This window comes from Pelodiscus sinensis, chromosome 14, assembly GCF_052426305.1.
Source record: "Pelodiscus sinensis isolate ZL-2025 chromosome 14, ASM5242630v1, whole genome shotgun sequence".
NCBI classification, from domain to species: Eukaryota; Metazoa; Chordata; order Testudines; family Trionychidae; genus Pelodiscus; species Pelodiscus sinensis.
Genome location: NC_143065.1, coordinates 42,725,269 through 42,745,631, shown reverse-complemented (window position 1 = coordinate 42,745,631; position 20,363 = coordinate 42,725,269). Strand labels below are relative to the sequence as shown.

The following is a 20,363-nucleotide window of genomic DNA, read 5'->3' as shown; positions in this document are numbered from 1 at the left end:
GGAGCATTGTTCAGAACTAGGGTACTAGCCTGGTACTCAGGAGACCAGGGCTCTATACCCTGTTCTGCCACAGATTTCTCTTGGCCTTGGGCTAGTCATTTAGTCTCTATATGCTCATATCTATCTCAGAGGGCTGTTGTGAGCATAAATACATTATGGTAGAGTACAGTAAGACAGTAGTTCCCCTGAAGTTAGTTTTACTACATACATGCATGAATAAAGGTAGGCATTTATGTGTTTGCAGGATCAGGCCTTCTGTGTCTAAGCAGCTCACAGTGCAAGGGACCCTGTCTTTTTATCTCCTTATGCAGAACTCCAGTACTACATCAAACGAGAAAAGTAAACAGCAAGCAGGCCTGTAAATGAACATCAGGCCTGCCTGTCTGAGGCCTCTTTATTCTGTTTTTGCAATGTAAAAAGGCCTTAAAATTATTGTAAAGAGGCTTGAGGTTAAATGAGAATCAGCTGAAGAGACTTCAAGCTATCTTTAAAATCAGTCTATGCATTTCAGAAATCATACTGCTTTTTCAGTTACAGAAGAAGGGGCGCTACCAGTGACTAGTCCAACTTGCAAGTAATTTCAGTGCTCTTATGTTTGCACATAAAAAATGCAATTAGCAAACATTCACTAAGTTTAGCAATGTAAGCTTAGAAGAACAAGAATATTGGTTTCTGCCCTTACTAGCTGTATTACTTCCCTCTCCCTTCCTCCCAACCCCCCCAGTCTGCTCTCTCCACTGCCATTCAACACAATGAGCTTTGGACTGGATTTTATTTTTTTAATACATAGCATATCAAAGCAGGCCAGAACTAAAGTTAATTAGGACCATTCATGAGCCTTGCTGAAAAGGACTGCTGCATTCCAATCTTATGTATTTAATTGCTCTTGATACAGAAACACAAAAATTAAAATTAAAATATAATTTGAGAATAACATCCAATTTCAATGTAATTTAAGGATAGTTTGGCCCTATATCATAAAGTACATCATGCAGAATAATGGCATTATCATGCCAAGAGCATCAGAATTTCTTAATAAATTAACAAGTGTAAATTAATGACCACTCAGTCCATTAAATCTTGTTAATTTTATTTCTATTGAAATAATATGGTTATCACAAGTTTACATTACTAAACCAATATTTATTATGATTCATTTTAATTGAATCCCTGATGTGATAATCCCATACAGTATGTATATTTCCTGATTTCATCCAATTTTTTTATGCATTTCTCATTATAAATAAATGTGTGCAATATTCAGAGTCTTTTCCCTAATACTATAAAATTAAGCAAACGTTTGAAACTTTTCTTCACAAAGATTCAACATTTACTGTTCAACTACATGATTTAATAAGACTCTTATGTGCCTTTAAAAACTGCTTAAAATGTAAATGGAGAGAAAACAAAGGCATCATTACACTGTATAAACACAGAGAATAATCCTGCAAACGGACTTTTCAAGTTGATTTTAACAAGTACATGATCTGGCCCCCATAATTCTCAAGAAAGAACAACTAAATAATGTTGACAAGCACTGCCTCCTGACAGAGACAGATACATGGAGAAGTCATCTTAAATCCATTATATTGGGATGTTTTAATTTTTAGCTCAAGCTACACACACAGTTAGCTGATTTAACAGAAGGTGTTATAAATTGATTTTGTTAAACTAATCTAACTTTGCATGGGAATACTCTTAAATTGATGTAAACCTAAATAATATTGGCCTACTAATATTACACCACTCTAATATATTTTTAGTCTAACTAATATATTTTTAGTCTAATATATTTGTTAGTCTCTAAGATGACTACTTGTAATTTCTAATTAATATTGATTTAGTTTGCCCACGGAAGCAATCTAAACTGATATAAACTAATTTTAAACAGAGAAGTATGTCCACACTCAAACATGCACTAACTTAACTAAACCAGCAGAAGATTATGTATAGACCAGACCTGTGGCTATTAGAAATATTAATGGAAATGAGAACTGAAAGAAAGCCACACTTTTGCAAGGTCACAGATAGCATACACTATGAAGTGGTCTTCAATTGGTTCCACAGCTTACTTTATTTAGCATTTCCATACCTGTAATGTTAAGATGATCCTAAGGAGAAGAATAAGGATAAATTCTTGTAAAATCTGCAAAGTCAACTATCAACCCAGAGAACTCTCAAATAAGGTTTTCTAGCACCTCTGAAGAATCTTAAACCTAGTACTATTAAGCATTATTCCTATTAAATGGTATTTTACATCTAGGAGAGGGGGGAAGGGAACACTGTTAAAGACTTATGCCTGGCTGTGGCCTACACTATAAACTTAGCTCAACATAAGCTGCCTTGCAATGACCTAATTGTGCATGTGTCTACTAGGGATGTCAACATGTAGACAGCTACACGATTAACCGATAAGCCCAGGCATATTGGTTAATCCTGTTGTCTACACGCATTCCCTCCCCTCTTGCTGTCTCTGTATTGGAGTCAGCAAATGGGGAGGGAGGTGAAAGCCTGTGCCCATAGGAAGCCACCTTTAAATGGCTCCCCACAAGCATCGGATCCGCCTGCCACCTCTTACCCCCACACTGCTGCCTCTGATAGAGAGGCAGCAGCACAGAGGGTGAGGGGGGCAGGCGGGAGCCAATACACACTTTTAAACTGGCTCTCTGCGCTTGTTGGCTCCGTGGACCCACCTTCCCCCCCTCTTGCTGCCTCTTCTATCAGAGGTTGCTCTGGCATCCCATGAAGCAGCCTCTGTCTGAGGTGAGCCTTTGCCTACCGCGAACAGAGGCTGCTCCAAGGCAGTAGCCCTGTCCATGTCAGGGTCTGAACTCCCCACAGACAGTGACTGCTGCCATAGAGCAGCTCCTGTCCATGGGGAGCTTAGGCCCCCTCTGGACAGAGGCTGTTGTCACCCTATGCTGCTGCCTCTGTATCAGAGGCAGCAGCGGGGGTGGCAGACACAAGCCAGTCTGTGTGGGAAGCCATTTTTAAACCAGCTCCCGCCTGCCAACCCGTACTGCTGCCTCTAATACAGAAGCAGCAGCACTAGGTGGCAGGGGGCTCTCTACTAGTGGGGGCAGGAGCACACTGGCTGCAGGCCCTACCTCAGGGGACTATTGAATAGTCATGTAACCGCTAAGATTTTATGTATTTACACGACTGTTCAATTACACGCTAACATCCCTAGTGTCTGCACTTAAATTCATCTTCCACCAATATAAGTAGTATGTTATAGTGATACTCTAATACCACCAACCTAAACATCACTGAGACATGATTGATGTACTGAGGTGGGCACACTGCAAGTATAGAACTGTGTTACCAATGCTAACTTAACAGTCCTCCAGCAGTTGTCCATTCTGGTAATAACTGTGAACTGCACTGCTCAGGGATCACAGAGACCAGAAGCCTCCCTACCCTTTCTCCCTCTTCTAAAGCTTTGCTTTTGTTTTTAGAAGACTTTTTTCTGATTATCCAGCTTGGTGAGCACACCTAGAAGCTCTCCACTGTTGCATGGAACTGTCCAGCTATGGTCTGGCCTGGAGTCTAGGCACAGGTATGGATCAGCTGTTTAAATGTAGACATTTATGAGCACATTGCACAGGAGATGCAAATGAAGAGATTGGCAGCAATGCCACAGGAAAGCAAAGGAACAGTGTCAGGCATATCAGAAGGCCAGAGAGGCCAACAGTCAATCCAGTGCTCTTTTCCAAACAAAGAGCTGCATGTCATACTTAGCAGAGACCCCACCAGTACACCACTATGGATACCTCTGAGGAGACAGAGTCACAGGTCCCTGCTGTGAACAGAGAGGAGAAGAGGGAGAGCATGAAGGATAAGCGACTGGAAGGTCCAGATATGCCATGAGCCAGGACCAGTTTTAGAGTCTACCACAGTCTGGTCAGTTCCAGCAGTTGAGTATGGGTGTGCCCAATGCAGGGGAAAGTGTGTAAATTTCTTTCCCATTACAATGATGTACTAATGTGAAAAATTAACCATTAAACATCACTCTTAATGGGTGATGCTTATTAGTCTGGTTAAACAGTGGGGGTTGGAGCAGCTCCCCACCCACAACGGAGGACTGGGGGATGCTCCAGCCCCAGAGCACCTGCCACAGACAGGGACTGCTCCAGCTGTCCAATTAAACAGGATTAACCAATTAAACAGGATTTTACATCCCTAAATGATGGCAACTACAACTTAACAAGACACAGCTATAGACATTTTCATTTATTTACTCATCCTAGAATAAGCAGTGGAATGACAACAAGAAGTAGAGTTGTTATCTGCTTTTCATTCACCTGCAGAGATAGGCACAAAACCCATATGGAGCTGTTTGTTTATGTACATTGGGCTATGTCCCCTGAATCCACCTGAGAAATCTCAATGAAACTGTCAGCTACACTCTTCTCCCATCCATTTCTACTGACGGCAGCCTTATTTCTTCCTCTGAAGTAAGACAAATTCCCATGCCAGTAAGTGATAATTTCAACAGTCAGGATTTCAATACACAAGCTAGCAGCATACAGGCCCAAACATCCCTGCATAGCACATTTCTGCCCCTCTGTGCATTAGCAAAACTTCCCCAAAGACATGCTGGATGGTGGCAAGCTGCGCACTGGGATAACTATCTATTATGCAAAGTGCTGTGCATTGATAAGGATGTTTGACAAGTAAGCACAACATAAGGAGTAAAGTACAGTAATACACTAATTACAGCAGTTTTATGCCAACATAGCTTGTGTCTTCAAAAGTTTGTAGACATGCCCTTATTTTGTTCCATTTCTTTAAAAAAAAAATCCAGTATTTCCAATTGTCACACTATAGCCTTGTATCAGATGAGTTCTATAAGAACTCTCACTCATTCGCTCTTCACAAGTAAATTTTAATTAATAAAACTTAAAGCTTGCCTTTTTCACCTACAGAAATTGACTGGTTCAATAAAAATATTATCTGAACAACCTTGTCTTACTTACATTTATAGGAAAGAAAATTATTCTATACATAGAAGAATCTTGGCTATTGTATAAACCATTTGTAATGGTAAATAGAAATACCATAAATGGATCAAAAAAGGAAACAGGAACACAAAATACACTTTTTATAAGGTCACAACAATGAAAAGATCTTACATTTTACCACAATAATGCTCTTGAAATAGTAAAACATTTATCGTCTCCTTTCATACAGGCAAATCAACATCTATACTGTGTAAATCCTAGAAATTAATCAGTATCTGCAACACATCGAAGATTTCCACAGTACACTCATATTTAATAATTTTAAGAATTAAAAGCTTACATAATTCGACCTAGCCCCTTGTTTCTTGGACTTAGCATGTAAACAACCAATGCAATATCACACCAGATCACCGCTTTAGGAATAGACTCCCTGCTCTTCTCCCCAAGGATGAAGTTTAAGGTGATATTTTTGTGTTCTGCAGACAAGGGTAGTTGCACGCATTTCAGCCATCAGATTCCAATTTCCACAACAACACTCTTTAATTTCAGAGAGTGACACAAGCCCCAAGAATTTTGAAAATGTGATGTCAACTAGGGGCTGGTAGGAAGGACAAATTCAAACATACTTTCCAAGCAAAGTAGCAACATTATAAGGGTATACTAGTTGCATACAACTTTGAGACTTTCTAAAGGACACATCAATGCCCATTCTACACTAGACATTTACAAAATCATCACAAGAAGCTATCACTAAATCGTTCTGGCAAAAGGGGCACATTTTTCGATAATGTTAATTTAACATGATTAAAAAAATTGCTTAATGCTCATTAAGATGCAGGCTAGCATGTCTGAAGCCAAACTAGATGGCAGAGCTGTGGAGAGGGAGAAGAGGTGTGTTTGAGATTGAAAGCCTAGTGCTTAGGGTTAAGTAAATGGAGAGTAAAAGAAATGTTGTGTGTGATCACATCTGATTATTAATTCACAGATTTCCACCTTTGCATGCAGAAGGTCACCCACATTACCCCTTCCCAGGCTGAGGACCTCTGTGGTTGGAGATTCAAATGTATGGGAAGATGACCATTGGCTTGTGCAATTAAGTCCACTGTTCCCCACCCATGCCACTGAGAAGCCACATACAAATTAATTCCATTCTCAAGCAGCGCCCCCCTTCATGTTCTGGAAACTCCCCTTTGGAGGAGGTAGGACTAACAGGGCAATGACCAGTGAGAGAAAATTGAACAAAGCCCCTTTAAATAAATTATTCTGCAAGGGAGCCAAGTGAGGATGGGGGAAGCACTAACAGTGGACCTGGAGCCAGTGGGCCTGTATGCAAGTGGCCGGAGATCATGTCTTAAGAATCTTAAGGCTAAACTGAATGCCTCTTTCACACACTCTCTCTCTCTCAACCCTGCAATGGTCTCTCCAGTCATAGTTCTGGTACCACATATTACTTCACCAAACAGAGCTATCAGATTCCAGGTTATCCATTACATCATATTAAAGATAGATCTCTTGAAGAATGATCCATGCTAGTCAACAACCAGCAGATGACAAGCAGTATAGCTGTAATTCATTTAGTAACCACCCAATAACACACATATGCCGAGTTATAGCCAGGTCAGGTCCAGGATAGTAGACACACAAGATGGGGGTTGTAATATCCTTTACCAACTTTTGATGCTAAGAGAAACAAGCTTTCCAGCTACCAGAGCTCTTCCTCAGGAAACGGACAAATACATGGATCGCATGCAAGCTTAAAAGAAAAAGATGCACTAGTGATGAATTTGGTTCTCTAGTTTCTTGGTATTGTGCCTTTGACAAATGTGCCTCAAAGTGGGTTTTTTTCCCTAAATAATTGCACAGTCAATACAGCTAAAGGACTAGGCTAATATCAACTGGGATCAGAAATTTGACGTTGATAATAGTCCATCTTTTCAGAGTGCCCAAGAACAGCATTTCTGAAGGGCCCAAGCATTCTTCAGCATGGAACTGTGTTTCATGTCATGGTTAGAACAAAAGTTTCAGAGAGGTAGCTGTGTTAGTCTGTAACTGGAAAAACTTAAAAAACAACGAATAGTCATGCAGCACCTTAGAGATTAACAAAAAATGTAGATGGTATCATGAGCTTTTGAAGGCAAAATCCACTTCTTCAGGTAAATGGAGTTAAAGGGTCCAGGTTAGGACAGTTAATTTTGGACTAACCCTATTCTCACTGAGCCAGATCCATCCCTATCTTAGCTCCAATGCAATATGGTTCACTGATGCACTACAACCATTGCATGGTGTGATCTAACCGTAACAGTTTGGCCTTTTGTTCCCAAAATATTTGTGTTACAAACTAGGGAAATAATGTCCAAAATTTATAAAATGAAAATAGTCAGAGAAGCAGCCTTCTGAGAATTAGAATAATGCCCTGACAGTCTGATACAATGATATTTTAGTACTGGCAGTGTGGTCCAGTGGTTAAGGCATTGGACAGAATACTTGGATTATAATTCTAGTTCTGATACTGACCTTATATTTAGCAGTGACATTTTGAGTTTGTTTCCCAGACCTGAAAAAGAGCTCTGTGTAAACTTGAAAGCTTGTCCACCTCACCAGCAGAAGTTACTCCAATAAAAAAATATGCCCTCACCTTGTCTCTCCAGTATCTTGAGACCAACACAGCTACAACACCACTACATAGTTACCTTCTGTGCAACTTCAGAAGGAGAGTAGTTTCACCACTCTATAAAGCTATTTCCCCTTCACCACTTGATTATTTACATTGTTGTAACCACTTCCAGGCAGGGACTGTCTCTTATTAGGTGTCTGTACAGTGCCAAGACAGGCTAACCTAATTGTTTTTTTTCTGTATTCTTTATTATTATGATTATGATTATTAGCAACAACACCCATAAAGGGCAAACATTAATGCTAAAAATGGCAAATGCCGGTGATTCCCCTTCCAATTCTACACTGGTCAGTTCTTACTAAAACCAGAAAAGCAAAAGACATAGCAAGTATCATCAGTCGCAGGAGTTTTTGGGTTAAGGTAAGCAAATACTCCAAGAAAGAGCTTTAGCTGATTATGATGAGTTTCCAAACATAAGCTTAAGAACAGCCAAATCAAGATTCTGATCTCAGTTTTAACTCAAGTGAGAATCCAGGATGGTTTCACTGACTTCAGTGGAGTCATTCTGAATTTACACTAAACTCTGACCTGTTGTCATTTGGTAGAGAAGAGCCAGGGTATATTGAACAGTCTATTAAAATTGTATTTGTTGAAGGTATTCATTTTGAAAAAAGAGTTTCAACTCTTCATAACATTTGAAAACTGTTTGTATCTGTGGTTCATAAAACAGATAAGCTTTGTGACCACTAGGTACTGAATATTAAGTCATTGTGACAACCAAGAATTTACCGGTACATACACACATGAAAGACCGTATCAATACACAGAAGCCTACCATTATACCACATTGAACTGTTCTCAATGAACTTTAGCATGTTAAAAAAGCAATGCTGTATTATTCCATAAAATAAATTAAAATGCCAAATATCTGAATGAGCATACAGAAATCAACGTAATTTCAGCAATAAAATGTTCACAGTGATTTGATTTCCTCAAAGATAATCTAAAATATGTAATCATTTAGATACTTGTCCTCTCCTGTGCCTTATGATGAATCCTGTGTGCAATAGTACTGAGTCAAGCATTAAAATACTGCATAAAGGATTAAAGTATGTGGAAAAAAATCAGTTATTTTATGTATATGATGCCTCTCCTAAACAGCAATCCAATTTAGCTATGCAAATTGCATTCCTTGGTTGTGTGCTTTGGGTGGGTTTTTTGAAAGTATAACGACCTACTCTGGAAACGTAAATCCAAGGGCCCTAAATCACTTCTTCAGGAAAATGTCTGACAGAACAGACCAAGACACACAAGCAAACTAATTTATCTGATTCAGAAAGGAAATCAGAGATACTAATTTAAACAGTAACAGAAAAGAGTGAAACCTCTGGCTACAAAACAGAGTATCACCCATGAGTAGAACTAATCCATCTTTTTTCAAATCTTAGCTGAAAACATTTCCCGTCTTGCGTTCCTGTCTTAATTTCTGTCTCCTCTATTCATAGATTTAATTCAATTCCGTGACCTCTTAATTTCAAGTAACCAAAGTATTCTGGAATAGTTTTTTTAAAAAGGAATACAAAACCCAACATCTATTAGAGCTGGCCAGAGAGAAAAGCAAAATTCCTCTAACACAAGCCTTTAATGGTTATGGCTTTTCCGAGTCCCCATGTGTATGCTTAATGTCTATAATACGCACACAAACGTGTGTGGGGGCACACATCTGCCTGCGTCTATTTACAGGTACATGTGTGTCAGTCAGGCATGTTCCAATGGGTATATATATGGGTCTTCACATCTCCGTGTGCTTGCAGGTCTGTGCGTCTTTATTCATGGGCGTCCCTCTGTTGACGCGTGTCTCTTGTGGACGTCCAGTCCTTACCTCTGCAAGTGAATGACTTCACCGGTCTCCCACGCGGGCTCTAGGTGAACGTATGGCCCATGCGGCGAGGAGTCCTGTGGCACCTTATAGACTAACTGAAGTGTAGGAGCATAAGCTTTCGTGGGCAAAGACCCACTTCGTCAGATGCATGTGCCTGACCTGTGCCTGCCCCCTCTCAGGGTGCACAGGTGTCTCTGCATGGGACCCCAGGCGTGCAGGAAGGGGCTCATCCCCACTGCCTGGACACGTCTCCCTGTGCGCCCCCCCCGGGCTCCTGTGCACATGCACATCGATCTGGGGGGGAGCATCTCCGCAAGGGTGCAAGCCTCCGTGTCCCCCCCCCCGATTTAGCCTGTGGGTGGGAGCCCAGAGAGGCGCCCCCCCCCGCCCCTACCTGGGGATGGTGATGCACTTGGTGTTGATGCTCTGCGTGGTGATCGCCTTCTCCAGCTCGTCCAGCTGCCCCGTCTTCTTCAGCTTCTTCACCAGGCTCTTCACCGCCTTCTCGCACCACTTCTCCTCCTGCCCGTTCTGCTCCCCCTTCTTCCAGCCCAGCAGCCGCTTGACGATGGGGGGAGTGAAGGGCAGGATGGAGGACATGCTGGCTCGGCGGCCGGCTCGCAGCCCGCCCGCGTCCCCGCTCGGCTCGGCGGCGCGGCCCCTCCCGGGCCGAGGGCAGCGGGGCTGGCGCCTGGCGTCGCTCGCAGCCCCGGCAAACTTCGCCCCGACTTGGCCCGCCCGCCCCTCCGCCGGCCCCCGCTCTGCGCGCGCCGACAGGCGGCCGCCCCGGCTCGTTCCCAGTCTGCCTCGCATGCAAATCGCCGCCCGGCAGCCCCGGCTCGGCGCCCACCCCCGCCTCCCGCCAGCCCGCCCAAGCGCGCTACTGGCTCGCGCCGCCAGCGGGCGGGGGGGGGGGAGCAACGGGCGGCCAGCGCCCGGCCCCACCCCCTCCCCGCCGAGAGTCCCCTCAGGCCCCGCGTGCACAATTCTTTGGAGTGGGGGGGCTTCCCTCAGTCACCCCTTCACACCCACAGGGAACCCCGGGGGAGGGGGGTGACCCACGTACATGAGGAGTCCTGGGACTGTGGAGAGCTCCTCTGAGAGACCCCCCCCCCCGTGTACACAATTCTTTGAAGGGGGGAGACTTTCCACAGTGACCCCTTCACACCCACAGCGAGCCCCAGGGAAGGGGGGTGACCCACATACACAATGAGTCCTGGGACTGTGGCGAGCTCCTCTGAGAGACCCCCCCCCATGTACACAATTCTTTGGAGTGGGGGGGGCTTCCCTCAGTGACCACTTCACACCCACAGCGAGCCCCGGGGTAGGGGGGTGACCCACATACACGAGGAGTCCTGGGACTGTGGCGAGCTCCTCTGAGAGACCCCCCCCCCCCGTGTACACAATTCTTTGAAGGGGGGAGAGACTTTCCACAGTTACCCCTTCACACCCACAGGGAGCCCCGGGGAAGAGGGGTGACCCACGTACACAATGAGTCCTGGGACTGTGGAGAGCTCCTTTGAGAGACCTCCCCCATGTACACAATTCTTTGGAGTGGGGGGGGGAGACTTTCCACAGTGACCCCTTCATACCCACAGCGAGCCCTGGGGAAGGGGGTGGACGGCCACATACAGAAGCCCTAGGACTCTGGGGGGCTCCCTTCAGTGACTCCCCCTATACACAAGAAGCCCTGGGAGTACATGGGGGCTTCCCTCAGTGATCCCCATATATGCACAGCGAGCCCGGGCAGGAGGGGTCCCCTCAGTGACCCCTTCATAGTAATAGTGAGCCAAGGGAGGGGGCTCTGCTTGGTGACCCTCCACGTACACAAGGAGCCCTGGGAATACAGGTGTCTCTCCCCCACCCCTCATATACACAAGGAACCCATAGAGTATGGGGGCTCCCCAACATATACACGAGTCCTGGGAGTAGGGGGCGCTGCTGTCCGTGACATCCCCATACACACTTTGAGCCCAGAGACTGGAAGGGGAGGGTCTTCTCCATTAGTCTCAATGCCCAGGGACTTGGCAACCAATGGACCTCCCCCCCCCCCCCCACCTCCGCCACCCAGAAAAAAACACAATAAATCCAAATACCTGGAAGCAGGATTTCTTGTCAGTTACCCCCAACACACACATTGTGTAGGGAGACCTCCTCTCACCTAACCATAGGATACTAGGACTGGAAGGGACCTCAACAGGTCAAGTCCAGGCTCCTGCCCTCACAGCAGGTCCAAGCATCATCTAGGACAGGTCATCCCTGCCAGATGTTTATGTAATCTGCTCTTAAATACCTCCAATGACGGAGATTCCACAACCTCCAGAGGCAGTTTATTCCGGTACTTATCCATCCTGACAGGAAGTTTTTCCTAATGTCCAGGGTTTGACAAACGGTGGCGAAAGCCGCTTGCCAGCCCCACACTGTGCATGCTCAAGAGCCACATTGCGCATGCGCACATCGCCGGTAAATGGGGCATGCGGCTGAAATCTAGTCACCACGGGCGAGTAGATTCTATAGTTTGTCGAGCCCTGCTAATGTCCAACCTAAAACTCCTTTGCTATAATTTAAGCCCATTGCTTCTTGTGCTGTCATCAGAGGTTAAGGAGAATATTTCCCCCTCCTCCTTTGTAACACCCTTTTAGGTACTTGAAAACTGCTATCATGTCCCTTCTCAGTCTTCTCTTTTCTAAACTAAACAAACCTAATTCTTGCAGTCTTCCCTCACAGGTCATGTTTTCTAGACCTTGCATCATTTTTGTTGTTCTTCTCTAGACCCTCTCCAAGTTCTCCACATCTTTCTTGAAATGTGGTGCCCAGAACTGGACACAAACACTCCAGAAGAGGCCTAGTCAGTACAGAATAGAGTGGAAGAATTACTTCTTGTATCTTGTTCACAATGCTCCTGTTAATGCATCCCAGAATCATGTTTGCTTTTTTTTTTTGCAAGTGTCACACCACTCATTCATGTTTACCTTGTGATCCACTATGATCCCCTAGATCCCTTTCTGCAGTACTTCTTCCTAGACAGCCACTTCCTGTTTTGTACTGTGTGGCTGTGTCTAGACTGGCATGATTTTCCGCAAATGCTTTTAACGGAAAGGTTTTCTGTTAAAAGCATTTGCGGAAAAGAGAGTCTAGATTGGCATGGACTGTTTTCCGCAACAGCACTTTTTGCAGAAAAGTGTCCATGCCAATCTAGAACTTGCCAGTCTAGACACAGCCTGTATGTAATCACCTCTCAACTTCAGAGCAGATGGGTGGATGCCCTCTCATCTGTGCCCCACCACCCACTCTAGAAAGTGTAACACTTGATCTTCCTCTCCTTACCTGCTCGTATTTCCCTCAGAGAGCAAAGGGGGACTTCATACCCATTAACCACCCCCTAAAAAGGCAGAATAGTAATAGAGATGTAGCCGTGTTAGTCTAGTCTAGCTGAAACAAAAAACAGGACTATGTAGCACTTTAAAGACTAACAAGATGGTTTATTAGCTTTCGTGGGCCAGACCCACTTCCTCAGATCAAATTGTGGAAGAAAATTGTCATGACCATATATACCAAAGGGCTATAATCAAAAAAAGCAAACACATATAAAAAGGACAAATCAAATTTCAGAACAGAGGGGGTTGGGGAGGGGAGGTTAATGTCTGTGAGCTAATTATATTAGAGGTGATAATTGGGTAAGGTAATTAGCATCTTTGTTGAGACCCAGGCGTAAAGTGTCAAATTTAAGCATGAATGACAGTTCAGAGGTTTCTCTTTCAAGTCTTGTGTTAAAATGTCTTTGAATCAGGATGCAGGTATACAAGTCATTGAGACAATGTCCTTTCTGGTTGAAATGGCAAGAAACTGTTTTTTCTTTGTGATACTGTCTGATATCTGTTTTGTGCGCATTGAAACTCTTTCCAGTAAGGATTCCTACCACACCCACCTTCCAGTGCTGGGCTTTGTTCTCTACTGCTGGGATTGTCTGAGTGTGAAGTGTTAGGTAAAACTGTTAAAAGTCTGCACCATGAATGACATGGAGGGATGAAATGTCATTGATACTCATGTTGCAAAAAGAAATACAAATGACACAGTCCTTCATGACCAAGCGGACAGATACAGGCACTGAAATCTGTAGGGCTGCATGCCAGAGATAGGCCCCTAAAGAAGCTATGTCTTCACTATACAAAAAAAAATTTTTTTCACAAGAAGTCCAGGTGACAATGTAGTTTTGCCTCAATGTAGTTAGCTAATTTGGTATTCCAGTTGCCCACCTTGCCACTCACTTTGCTAGTCTGTGTGAGGGGGCATCTGCCCCACACAGGCTAAAGAAAGGTTAAATCCAGTCCTGGGAGAGGGCTGGGACTGTGGAGTAAGCAGCTGACGAAGATACAGCCAATTAGAGCCCACCTGGGGCTGTATAAATAAGGACTCCTGGAAGCAGGGGGCATTTATTCACTCTTGCTCCAGCTGTGCAGTTAGTGGGACCAAACTGTCAGAGAAGCTAGAGGTGCAGGCAGGCAGGCAGGCAGGCAGGGCTGGGGAGCTCTGGCCAGGCAAACTCCCAGGGTGAGGCCTTGCTCTAAGGCCTGAGGCAATTAGGGAGGCAGCCAGGATAGAACAAGGCAGCAAGCCCACTCCTACTATCAGGCAAGGTGGGTATAGAGAATAGGGGTGGTTCCCTGGGACCTCCGAGTGTGAGGGTACCATGGAAGGGCAGTACACAGAGGCGAGGATGATGCTGTGTGGGAGAGATGTGGGTCCTAACACAAAGTGGTGGAGTAGCTAACAGTGGGTGAGACATCAGCAGGAAGGGGGCATTCCAGGGCTGAAGAGACAACATCTTAGAAAGTAGTCCTGATTTTGAGTGACCTAAGTTTTTGGCTGACCAGCGTAAGGCAACTCAAGTGCAGAGGTGCTGAACACCCCAAAAGTCTGTCACTTCATGTATGTCTACACTTACACTGGTTGGTGCAGCTGTGCATCAGTCTATAGTGAAGATAGTACTTATGGTTACAGAAGCCCTCTCATCAACATGGCATGTCTACACTGGGATTTTGTTGGGTATAACTGCATCATTCAGACATGGGGAAAATACCTGAGTGACACAGTTGTACTGACATAGGTTTGCAGTATAGATCTGGGCTCAAATTGGAGTTGTGGTTTGATTGCTCATTGCCTCTGAAAATGGAAAGAGTTTCCAAAGTTGGTCACCTTAAAATCAAGGCACCCAAAACATTAGTGGGTAGCTATTTCTCCGGGTGGTGTTTTTCTTAAAGCATCAGCTGCCAAGGGAATAACTTAGAATCTAAGATTTCATGTTAACAAAAAAAATTTCTGGCCCTCATGACTATGAAGAAACACTTTAAAATGTGATCCAAATGTAACTTAAACACTCAAACTGAAAGGCAAATAAAAAGGGCCTGACATGTTTTTTTAAAACTTGTGATTTTTCAGCTGATCACAGATTTTGAGAGGCCTCACTTGTGATTTTTGAACACTTGGGGTTGGCAATTCTGCTGAAAATGTAGGCCTGAGTGACTATTTGAAGGTCATTTTCAAATGAAACCGAAAGAGTCTCTCTGCTTCCAGATGTAAGATTTTATCCAAAAACGTTCTGAGAGAGAAGAGAGGAAGACTGAGGACTTCTCTCAAAGAAACTCACCCAAAGTCTATCAAAATAGTAAAACTCATTGTCTTGAGAAATCATGTAACCAAACAAAGTTTGATGCAGTTCAAATGCTTGTTTAAATGAATGAAGCAGATTGGGGCAAAATAAAATTTTAAAACCACATAACTATGTTCTTTGTTTCAGCTGTAGTACATAAGCTTTAAGTCATCTTTCCACTGACCTATTCTGGCCTCGGCCCCTAGTGCTATATAGGGCACAGTGTTGGGAAGGTGGCTGACTTAGAACTATTAAATCAGTACTACATCAGATAAGAGTCCTCTTCTACAACAGGGGCATTTTACAGCCAGAAGAGTTAAACATAACACAGGAATCTCACCTCTAAATTGAGAATTCATAGTTTGGACTTAATTATATAGCACCTTTCAAACAAGACTCTCTACAGATATTAAATAGGCTACACTTCACTATACCTCCATGAGGTGGACATCACACATGAGCAAATGGGTCAAGTTGACTAATGGTTATCTATCATTTGTATCATGGAAGCACCTACTTGCAAGACCTAATCATGACCCAGGACCCTGCTATGCTAAATTATTTACAAAAATGGACTAAAAAGACAGCCTATGCCCCAGAGAGCTTATAGGGTACATATAAAACAAGAGATGACAGTTAAAAGTGGCGAGTCTGGGTCAGACCTAAAGTCCATCTAGCCCAGTGTCCTGTCTTCCGACAGTGGCCAGGGCTAGGTGCTTTACAAGGCTTCAACAGAAGAGGCATTCATCAAATGATCCATCCCCTGTCACCCATTCCAAGCTTCTGGTAAATAGAGCTAGGGACACTATTCCTGTTCATCACTGCTAATAGTAATTGCTGGATCTATCCTCCATGAATTTATCTAGCTTTTTTTTAACTCTGTTATAATCTTAGCCTAAACTACATTGTCTGGCAAGGATTTCCACAGGTTGACTGTGTGTTTATGTGAAGAAATACTTGCTTTCATTTGTTTTAAACTTGCTGCCCTTTAATTCCATCTGGTGACCCCTAGTTCTTGTGTTATGAGAAGTATATAGCACTTCATCTACTTTCTCCATGCCAGCAGGGGTGCTGGAATAATTTGTACAATGGTGTGCTAAGAGCTATTGAACCAAACTGTAAACCAAGGGTGGGGAATCTTAGGCCTGCGAGCTGGATGCAGCTTGCCTGGATCCAGTCCCTGAGGCTTAGGGGTCCCCCCCCCCCAGCATTGGAGATCCCAGGCTGGTGCTTCAGCCCCCCACTGTCCCACCGTGGGGCTGGAGCACACAAAATCTACTAGCTGGGCTCCCCCAGACTCTGGCGTGTGAGGGGAATGTGGGAAGTGTCTTTCTCCTTCTCAGTTGGGGCTACGTCAGTGAATTTTGTTGTTTGTTTGTTTCCCACTTGTGTGTGGCCCCTGAATTATTTTTCTGTGGGTTAGTGGCCCCTGACTCAAAAAAAGGTTCCTTACCCCTCCTGCTGTAAGCCCTGGATATAATGGAAATCACTTCAAGCCAGGAGTGCTGCAGCATCCAGGAGTGCATCCAGAATCTATGCATGCCAAGTCAATCATGTCCCCCCTTAGGTATCTCTTTTCCAAGCTGAAAAGTCCCAGTCTTATTAATCTCTCCTCATACAGAAGCCATTCCACACCCCTAATGGTTTTGGTTGCCCTTTTCTGAACCTTTTCCAATTCCGATATATATCTTTTGAGATGGTATGACCACATCTGCATGCAATATTCAAGATGTAGGTATACCATGTATTTATGGATACAGACCAATCGAATGGGGAGTACAATGAAACAAAGATAGCATTGGTTATCATGACTGTGGTTGTGATACCACCACTAATGCAGTGGTTCTCAACCTGTGGCCCACTTGCAGACCAAACAGCACACAGCTTCAGTCCTCAAGGCTATTCATGTAGTATATATTGTGTGGACGCAGCCCACATAACACTTAGGCTATGTCTACATTGTGCATTCTTTTGTAAGAAGATATGCAAATGAGGAATGGTGATGTTAACTATGTTAACTTGACAAATCTCTTTTCCTTCCTATATTTCTGTAACCTTGACAATAGTTAAGCCACTAGTGCAGTAGTTCTCAACCTATTTACCAGCATGGGCTGCATATGCAACTCTCTATGGCTACGTATACCTTGCACATTCTTGCGCAAGAAGATATGCAAATGAGGTGTGGTGATGAATATCGCCCTGCCTCATGTGCATACTTAATGAGCCTCCATTTTTGCACAAGGGGCTTTTGCGCTAGAAGGAAAAGTGTAGACTATTCCTTCTTGCACAAAACCCCCCTCTTGTGCAAGAGCCATTCTGCTTGCAAATAAGCGGCAGAACGGCTCTTGTGCAAGAGGGGGTTTGCACAAGAAGGATCAGTGTAGACTGCTCCTTCTTGTGCAAAAATGCCAGCTCATTAGGCATGCAAATGGGAGGGGGCGATATTCATCGCCGTGCCTCATTTGCATATCTTCTTGCATGAGAATGCGCAATGTAGACGTAGCCTATATAGAGAGTTGCATATGCAGCCCATGCTGGTAAATAGGTTGAGAGCTATTGCACTAGTGGCTTAACTATTGTCAAGGTTACAGAAATATTCCAAGTTAACATAGTAGCAAAGCATGACTAGAATCCAGGTATGATGACTCAGTTGTTTTCATTTAACCACTAAACATTGAACAAAATCCAATCTTGCTTATTATAGTGTAAATCAGGAGTAGATTCACTGAAATTAATGAGCCATAACCTGAACTTCACCAACAGCGTGGGCACATTCAAAAAGGAAAAGTATGTTGTCACAAGATATAGAAATTATTTTTAAACCTCTGTATATTAAAAATGTATAGGTCCACTTGGATTATTCTGGATTTACCTTTCAAAAAGAGGTTATCTGAAGAAAAATGCCTCTTTGAACCCTTAGACAGTATTTCAGAGAGTTTGGACATGGAAAAATTAATAGACAGGAAAATAACGGGATTGTCCCAGTTTCACATGGTCTGGATACCTTTTCTGGTTTATAAAATATCTGATTTCTTAGAGGCTACCTCTTGGCTGAAGAAGTACAAGTCTTTTATAGTGATATAACAATTATCTTCACCTTTTAAAATATATCTTTTATTCATTGCACAATACAGGTGCAGAGGTATCATCTACTGAATTTTGTTCATATTGAAATGTAAAGATATGTAGCCCAATTTCTTACAAAAGTTCTAACTGTCCATGATTAAAGTATTTGAAAATACCTAAAGCAAGCAATAATATTTTCATGGATAATGTGTATTTCTTAAACTTTTAATAACAGATTAAAATATTTGTTTGCAGAAACTTTGCTGTGTAACAGATAAGGACAATTATAAAGGGAAGTGGGTAACTTTGTGAAGTGATGTGGTGAACCAGGACTGTGATGGTATATTGTAATAGATTGCCAAAGATTGTTCTGTCCAGCTAAATGCATTCATTGGACATTGGAGATGACATGCTCAGCATCATGTCTGGATAAAATCACAGATTGGATGCAGTGGTAGGACATGACCAAGGGAGGACTAATTTTTTTTTTCAGAATTTCTGGATGGCCACTGGTAATTTTAGGACTGAGTCATGTGATAGTAAGAAATCTATCCATGCATGAGTGAGGGCACCCATGCAATGGTGAGATGAAGAGATATCTAGTTGATGGGCTAGGTGGAAAACACTGGTGGAAAGAAGGAATCTTGCATGGAAGCTACTGTGCGCCATTGGGGAATGTTAGCATAGAAAACTAAGAAGTGGCAGGTGAAGAAAGGCAAATTGTTTGGTAGTGTTTGTGTGTGCTTTTCAGTGGGACTATATTACAAGGTTACTGGTTAAATAAGAGCAATGACCTTTGACTTTCAATCTCTGTCAAGCAAAATATTATGCACAGGGGAAGGTGTGTGAACTTTCGATGGTTAAAGTAATATGCAGCATATATTTATATACATACATACTGTACTATGCTAGACATGCAAAACAAGCCTACAGGAAAATAACTTTTGGGGTGAGTCAGACAAACTGAAAAACACATGGGTATTTTGAGTTCACTATTTCTGCACTATGAAATTGTAAAACTCACTGTCGCGGTGCCTCCTGATAGGAATTAGGCCCCCTTTTGGGCTGGGGGCAGGGTCAACTGTGATTGTGCCATGCTCTCTCCACACTCTAGTCTGGACCTGCGTCATTCCCCTGATCACGGGATCCTCTTTGGGACACTGCCCTCTGGCAGTGCCCACCCTACTTATCTCTCTCCCCATCCCTTTCCAGGGGTATCAACAGTCCTCAGCCTTGCACCTGGCCAATTGCAGCTCATTCGAGACCCTCACCTCAGGGGCAAGCCACAAGCTATACAGGCTGCTCTCCCTGGTGATAAGGTGAGGTGTAAGGGAGGGGACCTATGTCCGCCCACTACACTGGGTCCTGGCCCAGGGACTCTCTGGTGGCAAAAAAAACACACAACTTTCTGTTGTTTCAACTAAAATTACTATAAGTGAAAGGTGTAAGAGGAAAAATGTGGTTCCTCACCCCGCCCTGCAATCTCTGTGCTATGAACGCTTGCAGCACTTTGTGTACAGACACTTTACTGTCTCCCCTACATAGTCCATTAGTCAGTTTCTTTCTCATTTGCATGGGTCTTTCACACAGTAACAGCGGAGTGACAAAATATTTAAAAACACATGCGAAAGTAATTGTCAAACCACAACAATTGACAGAGGGTGCTAGGGAAGGATGTAGTATCTGAAATACTTCTTTTTTTTTAATTGTCATGAGTTCAAAATGGTGATGTCCCTTAAATTCAGCATATCTAGTTCTCCATGAAACAAACAAATAAACTCACAGCTCTGAGCCCTGGTCTACACTAGGGAGTTATTTTGAAATAACACCCCTTATTTTGAAATAGCAAGCGCAGTGTCCACATTCCAAGCCTGTTATTTTGTAATAATAACAGGCTGGTTATTTCAAAATAAAAACTTCTGCTTTCCACAAGGAATAATGCTTCTTTCAAAATAGTTATTTCAAAATAGTGGTAGTGTGGATGCTCCACTGCTGCTATTTTGTAATAACTACGCCCCCCCCCCCCCCAGAGTCATTCAAAGTAATTACTCCCCAGGGCTTCCTGGGACTCTAAGTTGAAGTAGCACTCCACATTAAGGGAGCCTGTCTCAGACTAATTTCAAGGCTTCCCTGTAGTGTGGACACACTATTTTGAAATAGTTATTTCAGGAGTTATTTTGAAATAAG

At 43.4% G+C, this 20,363-nt stretch overlaps 1 protein-coding gene across 1 annotated transcript in view; it reads right to left on the bottom strand.

Annotated features, from left to right (window-relative positions):
• SMAD3 (SMAD family member 3) overlaps positions 1-10,268 on the bottom strand; it is a 120,576-nt gene extending 110,308 nt beyond the window's left edge. The window contains exon 1 of the mRNA XM_006132066.4: positions 9,855-10,268. Within this exon, the coding sequence (XP_006132128.3) occupies positions 9,855-10,060 (206 nt within the window). The 5' untranslated portion in view covers positions 10,061-10,268. The remainder of the gene's footprint in view (positions 1-9,854) is intronic.
• Positions 10,269-20,363: the final 10,095 nt, after the last annotated feature.